The sequence below is a fragment of the Crocodylus siamensis genome, chromosome 1 (assembly GCF_052110815.1).
Source record: "Crocodylus siamensis isolate JL-2025a chromosome 1, ASM5211081v1, whole genome shotgun sequence".
In the NCBI taxonomy this organism is placed as follows: domain Eukaryota; kingdom Metazoa; phylum Chordata; order Crocodylia; family Crocodylidae; genus Crocodylus; species Crocodylus siamensis.
This window is the reverse complement of record NC_143395.1, coordinates 263,764,512-263,780,379: the sequence shown is the minus strand read 5'-3', so window position 1 is coordinate 263,780,379 and position 15,868 is coordinate 263,764,512. Positions and strand designations below refer to the sequence as shown.

Below are 15,868 nucleotides of genomic sequence, written 5' to 3'. Positions count from 1 at the left end.
GCATTATCTGATATGACTTAAAAAAGTAACAAAACAAATCAAATCTTAAAAAGCATATCTAGAAACATCTTGTCATAGATTAGGCAGATCAAAGAAGCAGCACAGGCCATGGTCTTACTGAAAAATTAGGGTGTTTATACACTTGTTTCAGAAGTGTAAACACATGAAGACCTTAAAAAGAAAATCATTGAAAATCACAATATATACATAAATCAGATGCATGACACAAGATGCTGAAGGCTGCTGGAGTGCAGTAATTATCAAGTCTGCTTCAATGTGCTGTAATTACAGTGTGTTGGAGTAGCCTCGCTGCTCATGTATAGGCACCCTTAGATTCTAAATCCCATGTCTAACACAGACCTACTCTATGAACATAGGCAGGCAAATTAATCTCTCTGTACCTCTTTTCTATACTACCTTTTGTCTGTCTTCTTTGTTTAGCTTATAAGCTCTTTATGGCTAGTAGTTTCTTTTTTTAATGGTTTGAAGCATCATAGGAACTAACCTGATCTTGTTCAGAGCTTGCTACTAAGATGATAGATACTGTAGATAGCAGTGGTGAAGCCACAACTGAAGTAATGCACAGAGATATTCAGATCTCAAAATGAGACTTATCAATTATATGGAGGTAACTCAGTGAAATACCAAAAGAAACAAATAAATAAAAATAAAAGTCAGATGCATCAAGTTCACTTATAAGGAAAGGTTACAATAAACAAATAAGCCTAGGCTGAGCAGATAATCTTTCACAAGTGTTTGAATGGTAAAAATAGCAGGGTTGAAGAGGAATGGGCTAGCGTGTAACTAGTTGCTATGGGGTGAAATTGAGCACAGGAAAATGTAGGCTATTAGGAAACAGCAAGGTGAAATTGATTGTAAAACAGCTTTCCAAAGAAAATAGGGAATCCCCATTGCTTCCGCCATTTAGTACTAGAATCATAGAAAATGGGGCTGGAATAGACCTTGAGAGGTCCTGTAGCCTATTCTTCTGCAATAAGTCATGATCAACTATATCCATGCCATTCCTGACAGATGCCTGCCTAACTTGCTTTTAAAGGCCCCCAGTGCTAGAAATTCCACAACGTTCCTCAGTAATATATTCCAGTACTTTCCTGTGCTTGGAGTTAGGATTTTTTTTAGGCATGAGGCAGAAATTACACATACACCAGTATAAGTGACTGGAAACTAGTTCAAAGCTGTAATGGAACAGAAGTGTGGTGCATATGAACTGCTTTCAAAATGGCCCAAACCGGTTTAAGATAAACCTGAATGGATGTAGAATCAGACTTAACTGATATAGGCTAAGTTGGTTTACTGAACTTTTGACCCAGATTTCCTCCAGATTCAAGTAAACTCACAGCCCCCAGCATGCTTTGCCCCACCTTTGGAGGGTGAGCAGGCTAGCCATGGCCCAAGCTGTCTACTGCAGCCAGGCAGGGAAGTGTGCTCTAGTGCAACCCAGCTTCTGGCCTGGGCTAGTGAATCAAAAGTGACTGTCTGTTTACTTGCTTACTGGTTCAATCCATGGACCTTAGACTGACCTGTGAAGATTGAATCAATTAGTTTTGGGTGTTTTGATTGTCTGTACTTAGCCTTAATATCCAACTTGAATCTTAGGTGTTTTAACGCAAGTCCATTGTTTTGTCCAATGCCAGTAAACACGGAGAACAAGTTATTATATTCCTCCTTCCAATGACCTCTGGTATATTTGAACAATGTTATGCCTCCCCTGAGTCTTCCATTTTTTAGATTAAATAAACCCAAGTCTTTAAATCTGTCTTTTGAGGGCACATTTCCAAGACCACTGATACATTTTATTGCTATCTTGGGAGTCTCTAATTAATCCTCTTGAAGAGTGGTACCCAAAACAGGTCCCTATATACCAGCTGAGGATTTTGCCAGTGCTGAACAGAGTAGAAGGATTATTTCATGTGTCTTCTATAAAATACTCTTTTTTTTTTTACAATCCAGCATGGTGTTTATTTTCTTTGCAATTGTATGACATTGTTGACACCCCGATTCCTTTTTTGTCAAACGTTTGTGCAGTTACCCTTTCCTCATTTTATATTTGTGCAGTTGATTATTTCTGAGTATATTACTTAACACTGACATGACTTAATTCCATTGTATTTTATTTCAAAACAGTTCTCCAATTTTTTCAACATATTTTTTTATTTGAATCTTTTGGAAGTACTTGCCACTTCTCTGAAATACTTGCCAAATCGCTGCAGATTTAACAAGTGTACTGTTAGTCCAGTATCCAAGTCAATGATGAAAACAGTGAATAGTTCCAAATCCAGGACATATCCCCAATTCATAAATCAAGTTGGACAGCAATTGATAACACACCTTAGAGTATAGATTTTTAACCAGTGATGTCCCTACCTTACAGAAGTTTCATCTAGATCATATTTCTTTAGCTGGTCATAAGACACAGCATTAAAAGTCTTACTAAGTAAAAATATATCACCTCTACTTCTTATGCCACACTCTCCATGCCTATTACCTCATGAAAGAAAGAAATTAGGTTGGCTAGACATGACTTGTTCTTGGCTATTCCCTTTTAGCTGATTACAAATTGATTTTTTTGGTTATTTGTTCCCATATTTTACTGGAAATTGAAATGAGGTTGACTGATCTATAATTTCCTGGGTCCTCCTTTTTCTCCTTGAAGTTAGGTACTTTGGGCATTTTTGCATGTGTTGCTGATGTGGTGCCAGGCACTTTTAATTAGTGAGCTGAAAAAATAGTGGTGATGCGCTTTGAACCAGAGCACATAGTATGTGTTGTAGTGCAAAGTGCACTACTGCCATTTTCTCTGCACAAAGGAGTGCTGCACCACTGATACACATGACATGGGAGGCTGCCAGGGCACATCCATTCATATGCTCCAGCAGACTTGATGTACTGAGTCTGCTCTGACCGGAGCAGCTTCTCACAGGTGTGTAAGTGCCCTCTGTCCTTTGACAGTCTTTGAAAGCTCATTTGCTCTCCGTAAGTTCTTAAAGATAAATGCTAACAGTTTTAAGACTGCTTCAGTAAATTATCTCAGTTTGTACCCCAAAACTGATCAAACATGGCTGATTTCAGAAAATCTAACTTTCCTAAATAGCCTCTAATCTGCACTTTCCCTATCCTAGCCTGAATTCTTACATCATTGTTGCTGATGTTAATTGTGTTAGACATCTGATCAAAGATAACCATTCTAGTAAAGACTAAAGCAAAAAGTGACATGAAATACTTCGGCCTTATCAATGCCATCTGTTATCAGCGTTTCTTCTTACTGACCAACTTTTTCTTTGGTCTTTCTCTTACAGTTAAAGTACTTTTAAAATAAAGCTCATGACTTACCCAAGTTGGTCTATTACTGTTCTTCTAATCTCTCCTTCCCATTGAGATAATTTCTCTTTGAGTCCTTAATGTTATTATTTTAACACACTGCTCATTCTCTTGAACTTTTTTTCCCCCTGGAATCTACTTCCCATTGGTAACTGCCCATTCCCTGAGTCCGTAATCTTGAATTCCCTTGTCTTTATTCTTCTGTTCTCCCTCCATTCCTTCCCAAGGATCATAACCTCTGTCATTTCACAGTCACTGTTACCCAGATTGTTTTTAACCGTTCGAGGGGGCTGATAAGGTACTTGCTCTTTACAGAGAAGAAATCTGAATTTGGAAGATGGACTTTTTAAAAACTAATCCTTTAAATCTTTAATTTCAGTAATTCTTTAATTTACTATTATTTTTCTATATCTATCTAAAGATACTTTTGTACCATAATGACTAAAAGAAAATTATTAGAAGTTCCTCTCAAGCTCAGAGTAAGGATGGAACACAGGTTAAGAACAAGATAGATAGTGATTACACTGATATTCTGAAAGTAGTTATCACAATCTCCTGGACAGATATTCAGCAAGTAAAAACAGATTACCTGTATAGAGTTTTTCAACAAATCTTTTTTAGATTTAGCTATATGGCTTCATGTTAAATTTATTTTCCTAAAAATCCACGTGGCATTTGTGGCTTGTTTCTTTCAAATTTGGAACATTAATAGCTAGTACTGGGAAAATGTGTGCTTTAAAAACAACACCACAACTGTAGTACAGTATAAAAAAGAAGGATAAATACATTAATAACAAATGGTCAAAGAAGCAGGTGTAAAAACACATCTTCGAGCACTTAATTTTTTTTTTTTAATGTAGTTAACAATTAACTACCTACCAAATACAGAAACATCTGGAAATTGTTAACAGTTGAAATGAAATCTCTTAGATTTTTCTTCCAATCAAATAGTATGTTTAAATAAGTTTAGGACTCTATTCTTCTACAGATGTGCAAGGGAGTCATAAGCTTAACTCTGATGATTTGTGAATAATTTCTAAATAAATCATCGCTTAACAGAGGAAGGCTTTGTTCCAATACAGGCCATTTAAAAAAAAATATCAGTTTTTATATGTTCATAAACACCTTTATGACCCTTATATTTAAGTTTTCATGGGAATTACATAACTTTGTCAATTTTGAGTTAAATTGCACACACTTATGCCATGATTCATTTTCTTGGTTGTTCAACATGTGGAAGTAATTTTTTATGGAATAAAAAATGGAGAATAAGCAGTAAACTGCCCATATAAAGCACTCTAACCAGGAATCAAACTCATGAGGAAGGCAAACTCCTGTTCATAGTAATGTCTCTTTCCAGTTGGCTATCTACTTCTAACAATTAAACACCAGAAAACAGCACAAAAATGCTGTAGTTACATTGGGGCTTTTTGTTTTCTCAGTGACAGAAGAAAAACAAATCTACATTTTAATTATTTTAACTGCCTTTAATATCATCTGCGGGCCTTGTTACATGGCACTTTTGGACCACTCCTGGAACTCCAAACCCCCTGGACTGTCTGCACATGAATACCTTAAACTAGTTTTAAACACTCATTATGTGGCTCAAAGTTATGCCACAGCAGGGTAGGATTCTCTCTGATCAGTGCTAGCCAGCTCCCGTTACACTAAAGTGCAGCCGTTCTATGCTACACCTTAGAGCAGGGTCGGGCAATTATTTTGGACAGAGGGATGCTTACTGAGTTTTGTCAAGCCATCAAGGGCTGCTTGACAGGCAGCCCAAGACAGATAAATACTAATTTTCTAAAATTTTTAGGGGTCCCACAGGCCAGACAGAATGGCCTGGCAGGTCGCATCTGGCCCCCAGGCTGTATTTTGCCCACCCCTGCCTTGGAGGAAACATGCCACTTGCCCTCCCTTCCTGCTCCCATGGATTGAGCCTTGCACTCCCAAGCACTCCAGATCCCTGCTCCCCCACCCCCAGCTTACTTGTGGCTGCCACACTGTCGGTTCTGGGGAGCAATCAGGGAAGGGTTAACTCTAGTTCTTCTCCATCCCTGCCCTCCCCCCCATGTACTTTGGCTGGCTCTGATGTCTCTCCAAGGGGAGCCAGCAGGGAAGTGTTAACCTGTCTGCCCTACTGCCATTGTTACTGCTAGGCTGCTGCTCTTCTCTAGGCTGAGCGTGCCTACAGAGTGGCAGTGTAGGCAGCCGGGTAGGTAATGCAGTCTCTAGTCTTGCCTCACTTCTGCTTACAAGGGATTAAGAGGGTCATTGCTTCACAGCCTAATGGATCTCTTGTATGGAATGTTGTAATGGTTCGTTCTGAAATCATGTCCTAGTAGATGTGTACCTAAGATTGCCATGTAAAGCAATGGGACAGAAAGGCAAAATGATTAAGTGATGAATACACTAAACTGGGATTCACAGTTCTGTGCTTTACTCCTGGCTCTGCCACTAACTCTGTATGATTATGTTTCCTGGTATGCCAGTGCAGCTACCTTACCAAGGACAGAGTTAAGAGTTCCTTATCCCTTCTCCCAGTCTCCATGACCCTGCTTATTGTTTTGTTTTGATATTAGGGCTGAGATCAGCAAGTGCAATAAAGCACAGGGGTGCATCTTATATCCCTTCACTTCCACGTTCACACTCAAAAGCCAGGTCAGAATTTGTCTGAAAATGGCCAAAAACCGCATTAAAACCCAGATTTAGCAATGCACTTAAATCTAGTGAAGTTATTGAGACTGTTCACATATATCAGAATACCTTGCTGAGTTGCAATCTGAAGGAAAAAAAGACAGGACCAAATTAACAGAAAATATGCCCCCCTCTACAAGTTACAGGTATAGTGGAATTAACGGGTTAATTGCATAATTACCTTGAGATCAGCTATATGAGCAAAGGAGCTGTCATGCCAAGAAAGCTCCAACCAGCTATAAAGTTAGACCCCCCAAATGTGTACTAACGTTTAGCTCATTGCTATCAAGTTTTAACTGGCATGTATAGTAGGGTATCCCCTGTGGTGGGAGTCCCATCAGCTGGCAGGGCTCCCATCAGCATGGGGAATCCTGCAACTGCCAGGGCTGGGAATCCAGCAGCTGCCAATTCTGGGCCCAGCGTTCTGCAGCTGTGGAGGCTGGATGCCAGGACCCAGCTGTGCCTGCAGGATCGTGGTTGCCATAATCTCCCAGGCTTGGGGATGCATGAAACCCCTGGACTTGCAGAAACAAGGAAGCTGCAGTCTCCCAGGCTCTGGGATATGTAGGGTGCCCCCACTGCTGGACGCCCCACAACTGGGCTCCCCCTGCCCTGGCAATAGGGCATGATGAGATCTAATGTGACATCCCACAATTATGCTTTCTGCCATGGCAGAAGGTGCAATTATGTAGATTGCACATTAGACCCCATTGCATCTTTACTTGCATGTATAGAGGGGGCCCTAAATCATATAAACTCACACTCAGTATTAGAAAAGGAAAAATCTGAATAATCCAATGGTGATGTCAGGTCCTTTTACATTCATGGAAGAACACTGATTGCACTGGTATATACTAATCTGCACTGTTGTGGTCTTATGGAAGCCAACAGTATGAAGCTTTTACCCCTTACAGTAGTTTAAAATAGTCAAATGGATGTGTGTGTGTGTTTAATACATGAATTGCCTTTGTTCCTGAGCAACCACCCTGTGTATTTCATTTTATTCTTGAACACATCTTTAGAGATGAGTTACAAGCTTCTGGAAATAAATGTATCTCCATGAAATAGTGACAGTGTAAACACAATAAAAACCAAACCAACAACTTATTTCTCCTTTCCATATTCCAAACTTTTTTTCTTTTTGATTCTACAATCTTTTAACTGCAGATATGAAAACTCTGCTTTTCAAGGGAATGCAGCCCCCACTGAGTACCTTTTGTAAAACACTATTTAGCATGTGTCTCCACATGGGAGCAGTTCCTCCTACCTTTCCACTCTTAATTCTTTGTGATATGGCTGCAAATCGATGGTTGAGTTCTGACAGTTTAGGTTCTATTACTTTCCTGCAGTGATCTCCGCAGTTTGTCATCAAGTCTACAGCCTGGTCACGCACAAAGTCCACCTTTGGATGCATATCATTCAGCTCAGCCTTTAAGCGCTATAGTCCATGAGCAAGAGACAGGGCTTGAAGTTAGTAAGAAATGCAAAGAGAGAAAGAAAGAGAGACAGTGTGGAAAGAAATAGGGTGCAAAATCACAAGGCAAATTAAGACAATTACGAACAAGCACATTGGGGAGCTCTTGATGACATCCTTATTATCATCACTCAGGTTGCGAGAGAGAGAGAGAGAATATATGTATACATCTATTTAAAGATCTGGAATAACATCTACTGGAAGACAAATGTGAACATATTTCTATTTTTTTTCTGAATAGCCTCTTTCTTGCAGTAATATAATCCTCAGTAGAAAAGGTAATCTTTTTTTCACATCAGTGGAATTTCTATCATTACAGAATGCTGTATAAAAAAACAACTACTCATAAAGAGCCAGGTATACAAAAAACCCTTAAAAAAGTGCTTTTATTTCTTGCTGATCCTGTTGCATTTCCCCTCTCAAGTCATAATGAAAGCCAAAGCTTTTCTTGAACCTGATACAAATTCATAAGCAGCCATGGAAACAACAGAGTAGGCTCAACATCTGTTAACAACATTAGTATAACCCAAGGGTTGAAAGAGATGTCAAATGCTCTTAAAATTCCTTTGATTCTTAACTTCATGGCATGCATGGGAGATTCAAGGTAACAGTTCTAGTAAGTTTGGTATGTCCTTACAAGTCTCCAAGGATTCAAGTGGACAGATATAAGGGCTTTCCTCTTCTAACATCTGTCGTGGACCTAAAATGTAAATGTTAAGTCCTGATTTTTATTCCTACACAAGTAATACCCTGAATGGTGCTTCTGTGAATCTTGTATCTGGGAGAAACTTGCATGTTTGCTTCTTTCTTACTTTGCATGAAAAAAGAATATTCAAGTATTCTCCAGCAAGAGGCTATATTGTGGACTCTTGGCAAACACATATTTATGATGTTTAAGTTTGGCATATGAAATCGTTGTTATCTGGTGGCAAGTGTTCTTGATTATGGGGAACTTTGGAAGGGGAATTCTAATATGCTACCAATATGTAACTGGCTTAAGGAAATGTTCAGCTAATTTGCTAGATGCTGATACTATTATTAGCACCCCTAATTCTCATGCTCAAATATGCTTGCATCCATAATACTTATGCTTATGATCATAATGATAGGGGAAAATAGATTAAATATTGATAAATCAAAAAAACAAATTCTCTCCCAATGCTTAGAAAGAGGGCAAATAATATCACCTGCCTTTACAGAAACTAATTCTAAAAGTAGGACCAAGGAGAAAGACAAGCAAGATAAGGCTCACAGGAGGCTGGGAATAACAGGCTCCCTACTGTGGATGCTGATCGGGTACAATACCAACTAAAAAAGTTGGACATTTATAAGTCAGTGGGACCAGATGGACTCCATCCCAGTGCTGAAGGAGCTAGCTAAGGTCATCGCGGAACGCCTAGCAAAGCTCTTTCAGAATTCATGGCGCACAGAAGAAATCCTTGAGGACTGGAAGAGGGGCAACATTGTGCCCATGTTCAAGAAGGGGAAGAGGTAGAACCTGGGCAACTATAGGCCAACCAGCCTGGCTTTGTCGTGGGTAGGTCTTGTCTTACCAATATCATCTCCTTCTATGACCAGGTCTGTCACCACCTGGACACATAAGATGAGGCAAATACTAGTCATTTGATCTAGTATTCCATGATATCCTTGTCCTGGAAGATTGTGGGCTCAGCTGGTTGAGTGGGTGGGAAACTGGCTACAGAGTAGGACCCAGAGAGTTCTCATGAATGATCTGTGGCGTCCTGGCGCGAAGTGGTCAGTGGTGTCCCTCAGGGGTCCGTGCTTGGACTGCTGCTTTTCAACATCTTCATCAATGATTTGGATGGTGGAGTGAAAAGCTTGTTGGCCAAGTTTGCAGATGACACCTAGTTATGGGGCAGTGTGGTCACATCAGAAGACAGGTTGCAGATACAGGCAGACCTAGACAGGCTGGTGAGTTGGGAAGACTGGAACCAGATGAAATTTAACACTTCCAAGTGTAAGGTCCTCCATCTGGGGGCAAACAACCCTCAACATATATACAGGCTCAGTGGTGACAGCTTGACTTGCGCCACGGCAAAAAGGAACCTAGAGGTAATGATTGACCATCACATAAATATGAGCCGTCAGTGTGAGGCGGTGGTCAGCAGGGCAAATAACATCCTAGCATGCATCAAGTGATGCATCTTGTAAAACTAAGGAAGTGATACTCCTGCTGTACTCAGCACTGGTGAGACTGCAGTTGGAACACTGCATCCAGTTCTGGGCGGGCACTTCAATAAGGACATGGAAAAACTTGAGAGAGTCCAAAGAAGAGCCACCCATACGAACAGGGACTTGCAACACAAGCCATAGGACGAAAGGCTGAGGGACCTTGGCTTCTTTAGCCTAAAGAAGAGAATGTTGAGAGGGGACTTGGTAGTGGCTTACCGCTACATCAGGGTAATGCATCAGGAGCTCAGTGAACAACTGTTCACTAGGACACCCTCAGGGAAGACCAGGACCAATGGGTATAAACTTCTGGAAGGCCGCTTCAGGTTTAATACCAGGAAAAACTCCTTCAGTCAAGGTGTCCACACTGTGGAATAAACTCCCTCCAGAGGTGGTACAGTCACCAACCCTGGAGGCCTTCAAGAGGAAACTGGACAGTCACCTTGCTGGAGTCACCTAACCCCAGTTGTCTTGTCTTCCTGCCTAGAGTGGGGGTTGGGGCTGGACCTGATGATCTGCAAGGTCCCTTCCAGCCCCTAACAATCTATGACTCTAAGTGGGGCAAAAAAGAGTTATGAGTTATGCACTGGAATCTCTAACCATATTGGGCATTAAGATTTATATTGCACTGTCTAAAGTAAATGTTCTTGTGAATAGGAAGATATACCAGCACTGATGGAGAGGATAACTGTACTTTGTATTGGCATATTTGTTCATCCTACTAAAAAGACTGCCCTGTTATCCTGCTGAGATCAATAAGGCATTGATTTAGTCTCTCAATAAGTGCAGGTTGGAAAATTATGGCTGCCTTTGGAATTTTTCAAGTTTTGCTTTAGAAGATAGGATCATTTTCTTAGCCTCAGCAAGACAACTCCCATTTTGACTCTGGGAACTCATCACTTAAAATGGAGCCCAGTGCACAGAAAAATATCTAAGTCACACAATACCACATTAATTTGTTTAGGTAAAACACATCCATACAGAGCACAGCTCAAGACATTGTGGCAGTTGATAAAAAAAATACTTCAGACAACATGAAAACACCAAGCCACATATGATTTTCAGTTTATCTGGAATGCTAATGTTGATCAGTTACTGTGATAATGTCATAGGGCTAAACACTATCTTTGATCAGCATCCTTACATTTTTCAATGGGGGAGATGCACATGCAGTACATATGCTGTATAATAACCTTTTATAAATGATAAATTTATTTCAGGATTGTGCTCAGTTATGAAGCTGTGTTGTCTGCATAATTAATGCTTGGAAAGCTAAAACATTGACATAATGTGAATATTAAATACATATGACTCATAAAAGAAGATAAAAGTGATTAAAAGGAGCAAACACAGAAAGAGGAGACTGTTTTTGCTAGATGCATTTGAGATAATATTCTCAGCAAAGATAGATCTGAAAGAATGGGCCGACATGAAGTCGTCAAAGCCTCAGAATAACATTTTGTTTTTCCTGTAAGGGCTTAACTGTTGCTATGCAGTGCAATATTATTAAGCTGCTGGAGGACAGGTTTGCAATGCGAAAAAAAAGAACATTATGATGTGCTTTGAAATATTTAGGTCAATAAAAGCTTAATGTATACCTTTTTTAGAATAAAAAATAACACTTTCCAGCAGATGACTTTTTTTTTACCTTTAGAACTTCCTCTTTTTGCTGAGGGTTTTGTTTCTCAGATTCATCCAACAGTATCTCAGCACGATACATCCATGTTGTGATGTTAGCTACATTCTGATCAAAAGTCTCCATATGCTTTTGATATTCCTACACATGAAAGAGATAAGTAGAACATATTAAAATAATTTGAATTGAAATAACGATATGAAAGAGACATGAAAGATATGATTATGGAAACGGTGGCAAACATACTATAAGGCTGATTATTATTATTATTATTATTATTATTATTATATACCATATTTACACAAATCCAAAATGAGGTCTTGTCTCCCAATTAGCATGGGGGGAGGGGCCATTTCTTGGATTTAAGTGCAGTCCTGGGACAGGTGGCAGCTCAGCACTGGTGATGGCCGTGGGCTCCAGGCTGAAGCCAGAGCTGAGTTGCTGCCCAACTCAGCTCTTTTGGAATGGTTCTTCTGATGGGGAAGTGGACATGTGGGAAAGGGAAGCATGACATTATCAGAGGAACCTGCAGCCTGCTCCCCAAATGCCCTCTATCCACTGTGCCTGTGCCTACCCCCAACCACCTGATTGCCTCCCATCCAGATGATCCATCCCTCTACCTTTTGCTCTCACTTCAGTCCCTCTAGCCCCAGTCAGGAGCTACTGTTGTTTCTCCCTGGCTGGGCTGGGCTGGGCTGGGGCCAGCCAGGGCTACCCAGAGTTGCAGAGCTACAGCAGAAGGTAAGGGGGTGGGGATGGTCAAAGGGGTAGGCACATTGTGGGGGGCAGGAGGTGGTGGGCAAACTGCAAAGGGAGAAGGGGTGGGGAGGGCAGGGGTAGGTGGCATGTAGGGTGGGGGGCGCTCAGGAGCTGTGGGATGCAGGGAATGGGGAAGCAGGAACAGGCACAGGGGCTGGGGGCTGGACCAAGCTGCCTGCCACTGCATTCCCAGCCACAGGGGAGAGGGGTGAATTTAAGATAACACCTTCAACTAATTAGATTAATTTCACTAAAGATGAAAGCGAATTTATAATTTTTGCATGGACAGAATCTAATTAGTGGTGTGGGGTGCAGAGGTCATCTTAAATTCTAAGTTGTCTTAGGACTGGGTAAATACAGTAGTAGAGTGCACACTTTTGTATACATGTGTGATATATAAATATGTTTTTTGCAGTGGAACAGCACTGAGAGTACAGCTAAGGTACAGCTCAGCTTTTTTAACTTTGACCTGAAAGAAAAAGGTGAATTAACACTACAATAGACTATATTCTTTGAGATGTGGTATCTACATATGTACTCACAACTGTGGTACGCTCATGTACTCCAGGCACTCAAGACCAGAGATTTTAGTAGTAGTATCAAACAGGTCATGCATTTTTGCCCTAATGTTAGACATCACTGACATATAATGGAAGACAGAGCATTTTGGCACTTGGTGCAGATCTTGTGCTGTTATTTCCCATTACTTTTATTTCATTTCATTTTTATTTTATTTTATTTCACCCCCCATCCTGCCCCATATGAGGGTACCCAGTGCCAGTGCACTGTTGGCACTGCCTTTGCTTTGGTACTTATGGTAAGTAAGATTCTCCTCATCAATGTTTCAGAAGATGAATACAGTACTGACAAAAATCTAGACTTCCACTTAAGTACTGAAAGTGTATCTTCAGAGAGCAGTGGGGGTTTAGGCTGACTAGAGCAATTACTAAGCTGGTTAATATTATATGTTGGATAAGTAGCATGATCTGCAAGGAGAACTGTAGTGAAGGTTATTTTTACTGAGTGAAAATGATGTTGAAGCATACATGACCATCTTAGTATATACTTAGTACTGAAGGTAACATCTCATTAAGTTGTCTGTAGGAGGGCCAAGATAAATCCTCAACGTGAGGCCCCAAGAAAAATGCCTGGGTTGGAACACCAAAGAACCTCCATATGGAGTTCAAGATCCCCCAAGACTTAAAGAGGGCTGGGAAAATAAACCCCGCCTTTTTAAAAGAATGGTTCTGGGTGACAACTTACTCTTCGCGTTCCTTCTGAATAAGATAGCCTTTCCTTGATCATCTTTCCTGGGACACCGGGCTGGAGAGAAGGATCTAACTACCTAGTGAATCTGAACCTAGCTTCCAATGCCCAATGTTCCCGCCCACAAAAAGTAATCCAAACCTGCTGTAAGACTAACATAACACAAAAACTGAGAAAGAGGTTGTTGGTCCTGAATAGTCCTTCATACCCTCAGAATGCTGTATAGAAGAACCAAACAGGCACTGTTAAGAAAAGCTGTTTTCCCTGACACATGGAGGAGATGCACATGCAACATGGAAATTCATACTAGGACAAGAACTTGAAGAACTAAATGCTATGGTTCTGATGTCTATATCCATGTGTTCTGTGGTGGGTAAGCAAAAGTTTAATGATTACAGAGGATTTTCAGTGAAGCATCAAAAGAAATGCAAGATTGGCCCTCTATGCCTACCTACAATGTAGGTTTGGTACATACAAAACACAATTTATCTTACCAGCAACAGGTTGAGCCACTCCTCAGCTCGAGAAGTTACTGCTATCCAGTTACTGTTCAGGAGGCTGAGTTTATCATCCACAAGACTTTCCTTTCCTTTAAGCACGGTTCTCAAACCCTCTCCTAAATCAGTGATGCTTTTAAGATGCAGCTGGCGTTTCTCAATTTCCTTTTGTGTTGCCTGTGGAAAGCATATCCAGAATGATTACTTCATCAATATCAAATATTGATTTCTTATAGAACGTAACAAGAAACTAAAAATTGCAGTTGTGTCCACACTGTGGCTGTTTAATACAAAATGTTACAACTACTACAGGAAAGTAATAGGAAAAAACCCACACCTTTACAAAGCTACTTTTTAAACATGCACAGTAGGTAGTATTCAGAATAATCAAAACCTAAGGAAGTCCTCCATCTCTTAAAAGATGCTAACAATGTCTTAGTTCCTCAAAGACATATTTTAATAATCTCTTTATTTCAGAGAGTGAGTTTTACTTGCCATAATGGGCTTTAATATGTTGTTGATATGTTTAATGCAAGACATTCAAATTTCACACTTAGAATTTTTGTTTTACTTAGGTCAAAGCTGAAAATGTATGTTTTAAATCTGTAAATATGTTACCAAGCCTGTTGGCTTGTGTAAGTGGGTTTTTGCTCGCTTGCTGATGAGCACCTCAGGCAGTCCTTTCAAGTAATGCAGCTTTTATGCAACAAACAAACCAACAAATAGACAAACAGAACAGAACAGAACTCTTCTGCCCTGTCCTGGAACTCCTTGACTCATGGCTCTGGACGCACCCTGCCTGCTCTTTAGAGCAGTGGTTCTCAACCGTTTTGTACCAGGACCCATTTGTAAACATCGATGGCTAGTCCCGACCCAGTGCTCCTTGCTCCTGACCCACTGCCCTCTGCCCCCAGCCCCCCAGTGTGTAGTGCAGGGGGTAGGGGACGAGGGAAAGGATGTGGAGCATGGGGAGTTCCAAGCAGCCCCTTGCAGGCTGGAATCATTTCCCATGTTTTTCTCCTTCTAAAGACAATCCATTTCTAAAGATTGTTTGCAACCCTTTCATATATTCTTGCAACCCACTTTTGGGTCACGACCCACAGTATGAGAAACGCTGCTTTAGGGTACTCATCTCAGTTTCCTTCTTCCTTGCAGCCTACTGGCAGGAACTCCTCTCTACCCACAAGTCTAGGCCCTCTTGTCCCTGCTATCTCAGAGCCATGGCTTACCTTCAGGTGCCTTCTTGATCAACCATATATGTGGCTCTTTGGCTCCCTGAGCAGCCTACTTTCATTTGTTGCCACTTCCTTAGTGGGGCTGCATCTGCTTCTCTGCTTCTCAGTCTCAGTTCTGCTCTATTGTCCTACTGCTGTGCAGCTCGCTCTCACACCATGACTACTTACTGTATAGAATTCCACACTGAATTCCAGTAGTCCCTCTGTTACGCTCCCCCTGGCTCCTTATTACCCTGTAGCTCATTTTTGCTCCACTATCTGTATCTGATAGCCAGCCTTTTCTCTTAAAGCCAGCCTTTTCTAACCCCTGCTACACTCCCCATAGATGCTTACAGTCTAAAACATGCCAGATCTATCAATTTAGCTATTCACTCTGCAAATCTGTGACAAAATACAAACAATCTACAAAAAAAGAAAGGTCCTACTTAAACTAGTTTCATGAGCAAATGTTATGTTACACAGTGGTCACAACTAAGACCACTCATTACTTGATAACTACTCTGGAAGAGGTACAGTATCTCTCTACATCTAATGGAAAATAAAATCAGTCATTGGGAGAAGTTTCAAGCTGCTCAGATGGTACCCCATGCCTGCCCCCTAGCTGAAAATGGCAAAACTCAGGGTTTCAAGTTCATTAAATAAAGATCTTGAGTTACACACAAAATAAAGTGAGCAGGAAGTAGGGGCGACAGTCAACAGTCACCAATGAGAAAACAGAAATCTAGGAACTTTCACATATCCCTAAACACTCAAAAGGAGAGTTTTTCACCAACTA

At 40.7% G+C, this 15,868-nt stretch overlaps 1 protein-coding gene across 7 annotated transcripts in view; it reads right to left on the bottom strand.

The window, feature by feature from the left end:
* The window catches only part of DMD (dystrophin), a 2,140,576-nt gene that overhangs the window by 1,070,438 nt on the left and 1,054,270 nt on the right, over positions 1–15,868 (bottom strand). For 6 of the 7 annotated variants that reach the window (XM_090061814.1, XM_090061802.1, XM_090061811.1 and 3 more), the window contains exons 34-36: positions 13,856–14,035; positions 11,349–11,477; positions 7,304–7,474 (exon numbers count right to left, since the gene is read on the bottom strand). In XM_090061814.1, the coding sequence (XP_089917940.1) occupies positions 7,304–7,474; positions 11,349–11,477; positions 13,856–14,035 (480 nt within the window). The remainder of the gene's footprint in view (positions 1–7,303; positions 7,475–11,348; positions 11,478–13,855; positions 14,036–15,868) is intronic. The other variant, XM_090061813.1, reaches the window with a different exon arrangement.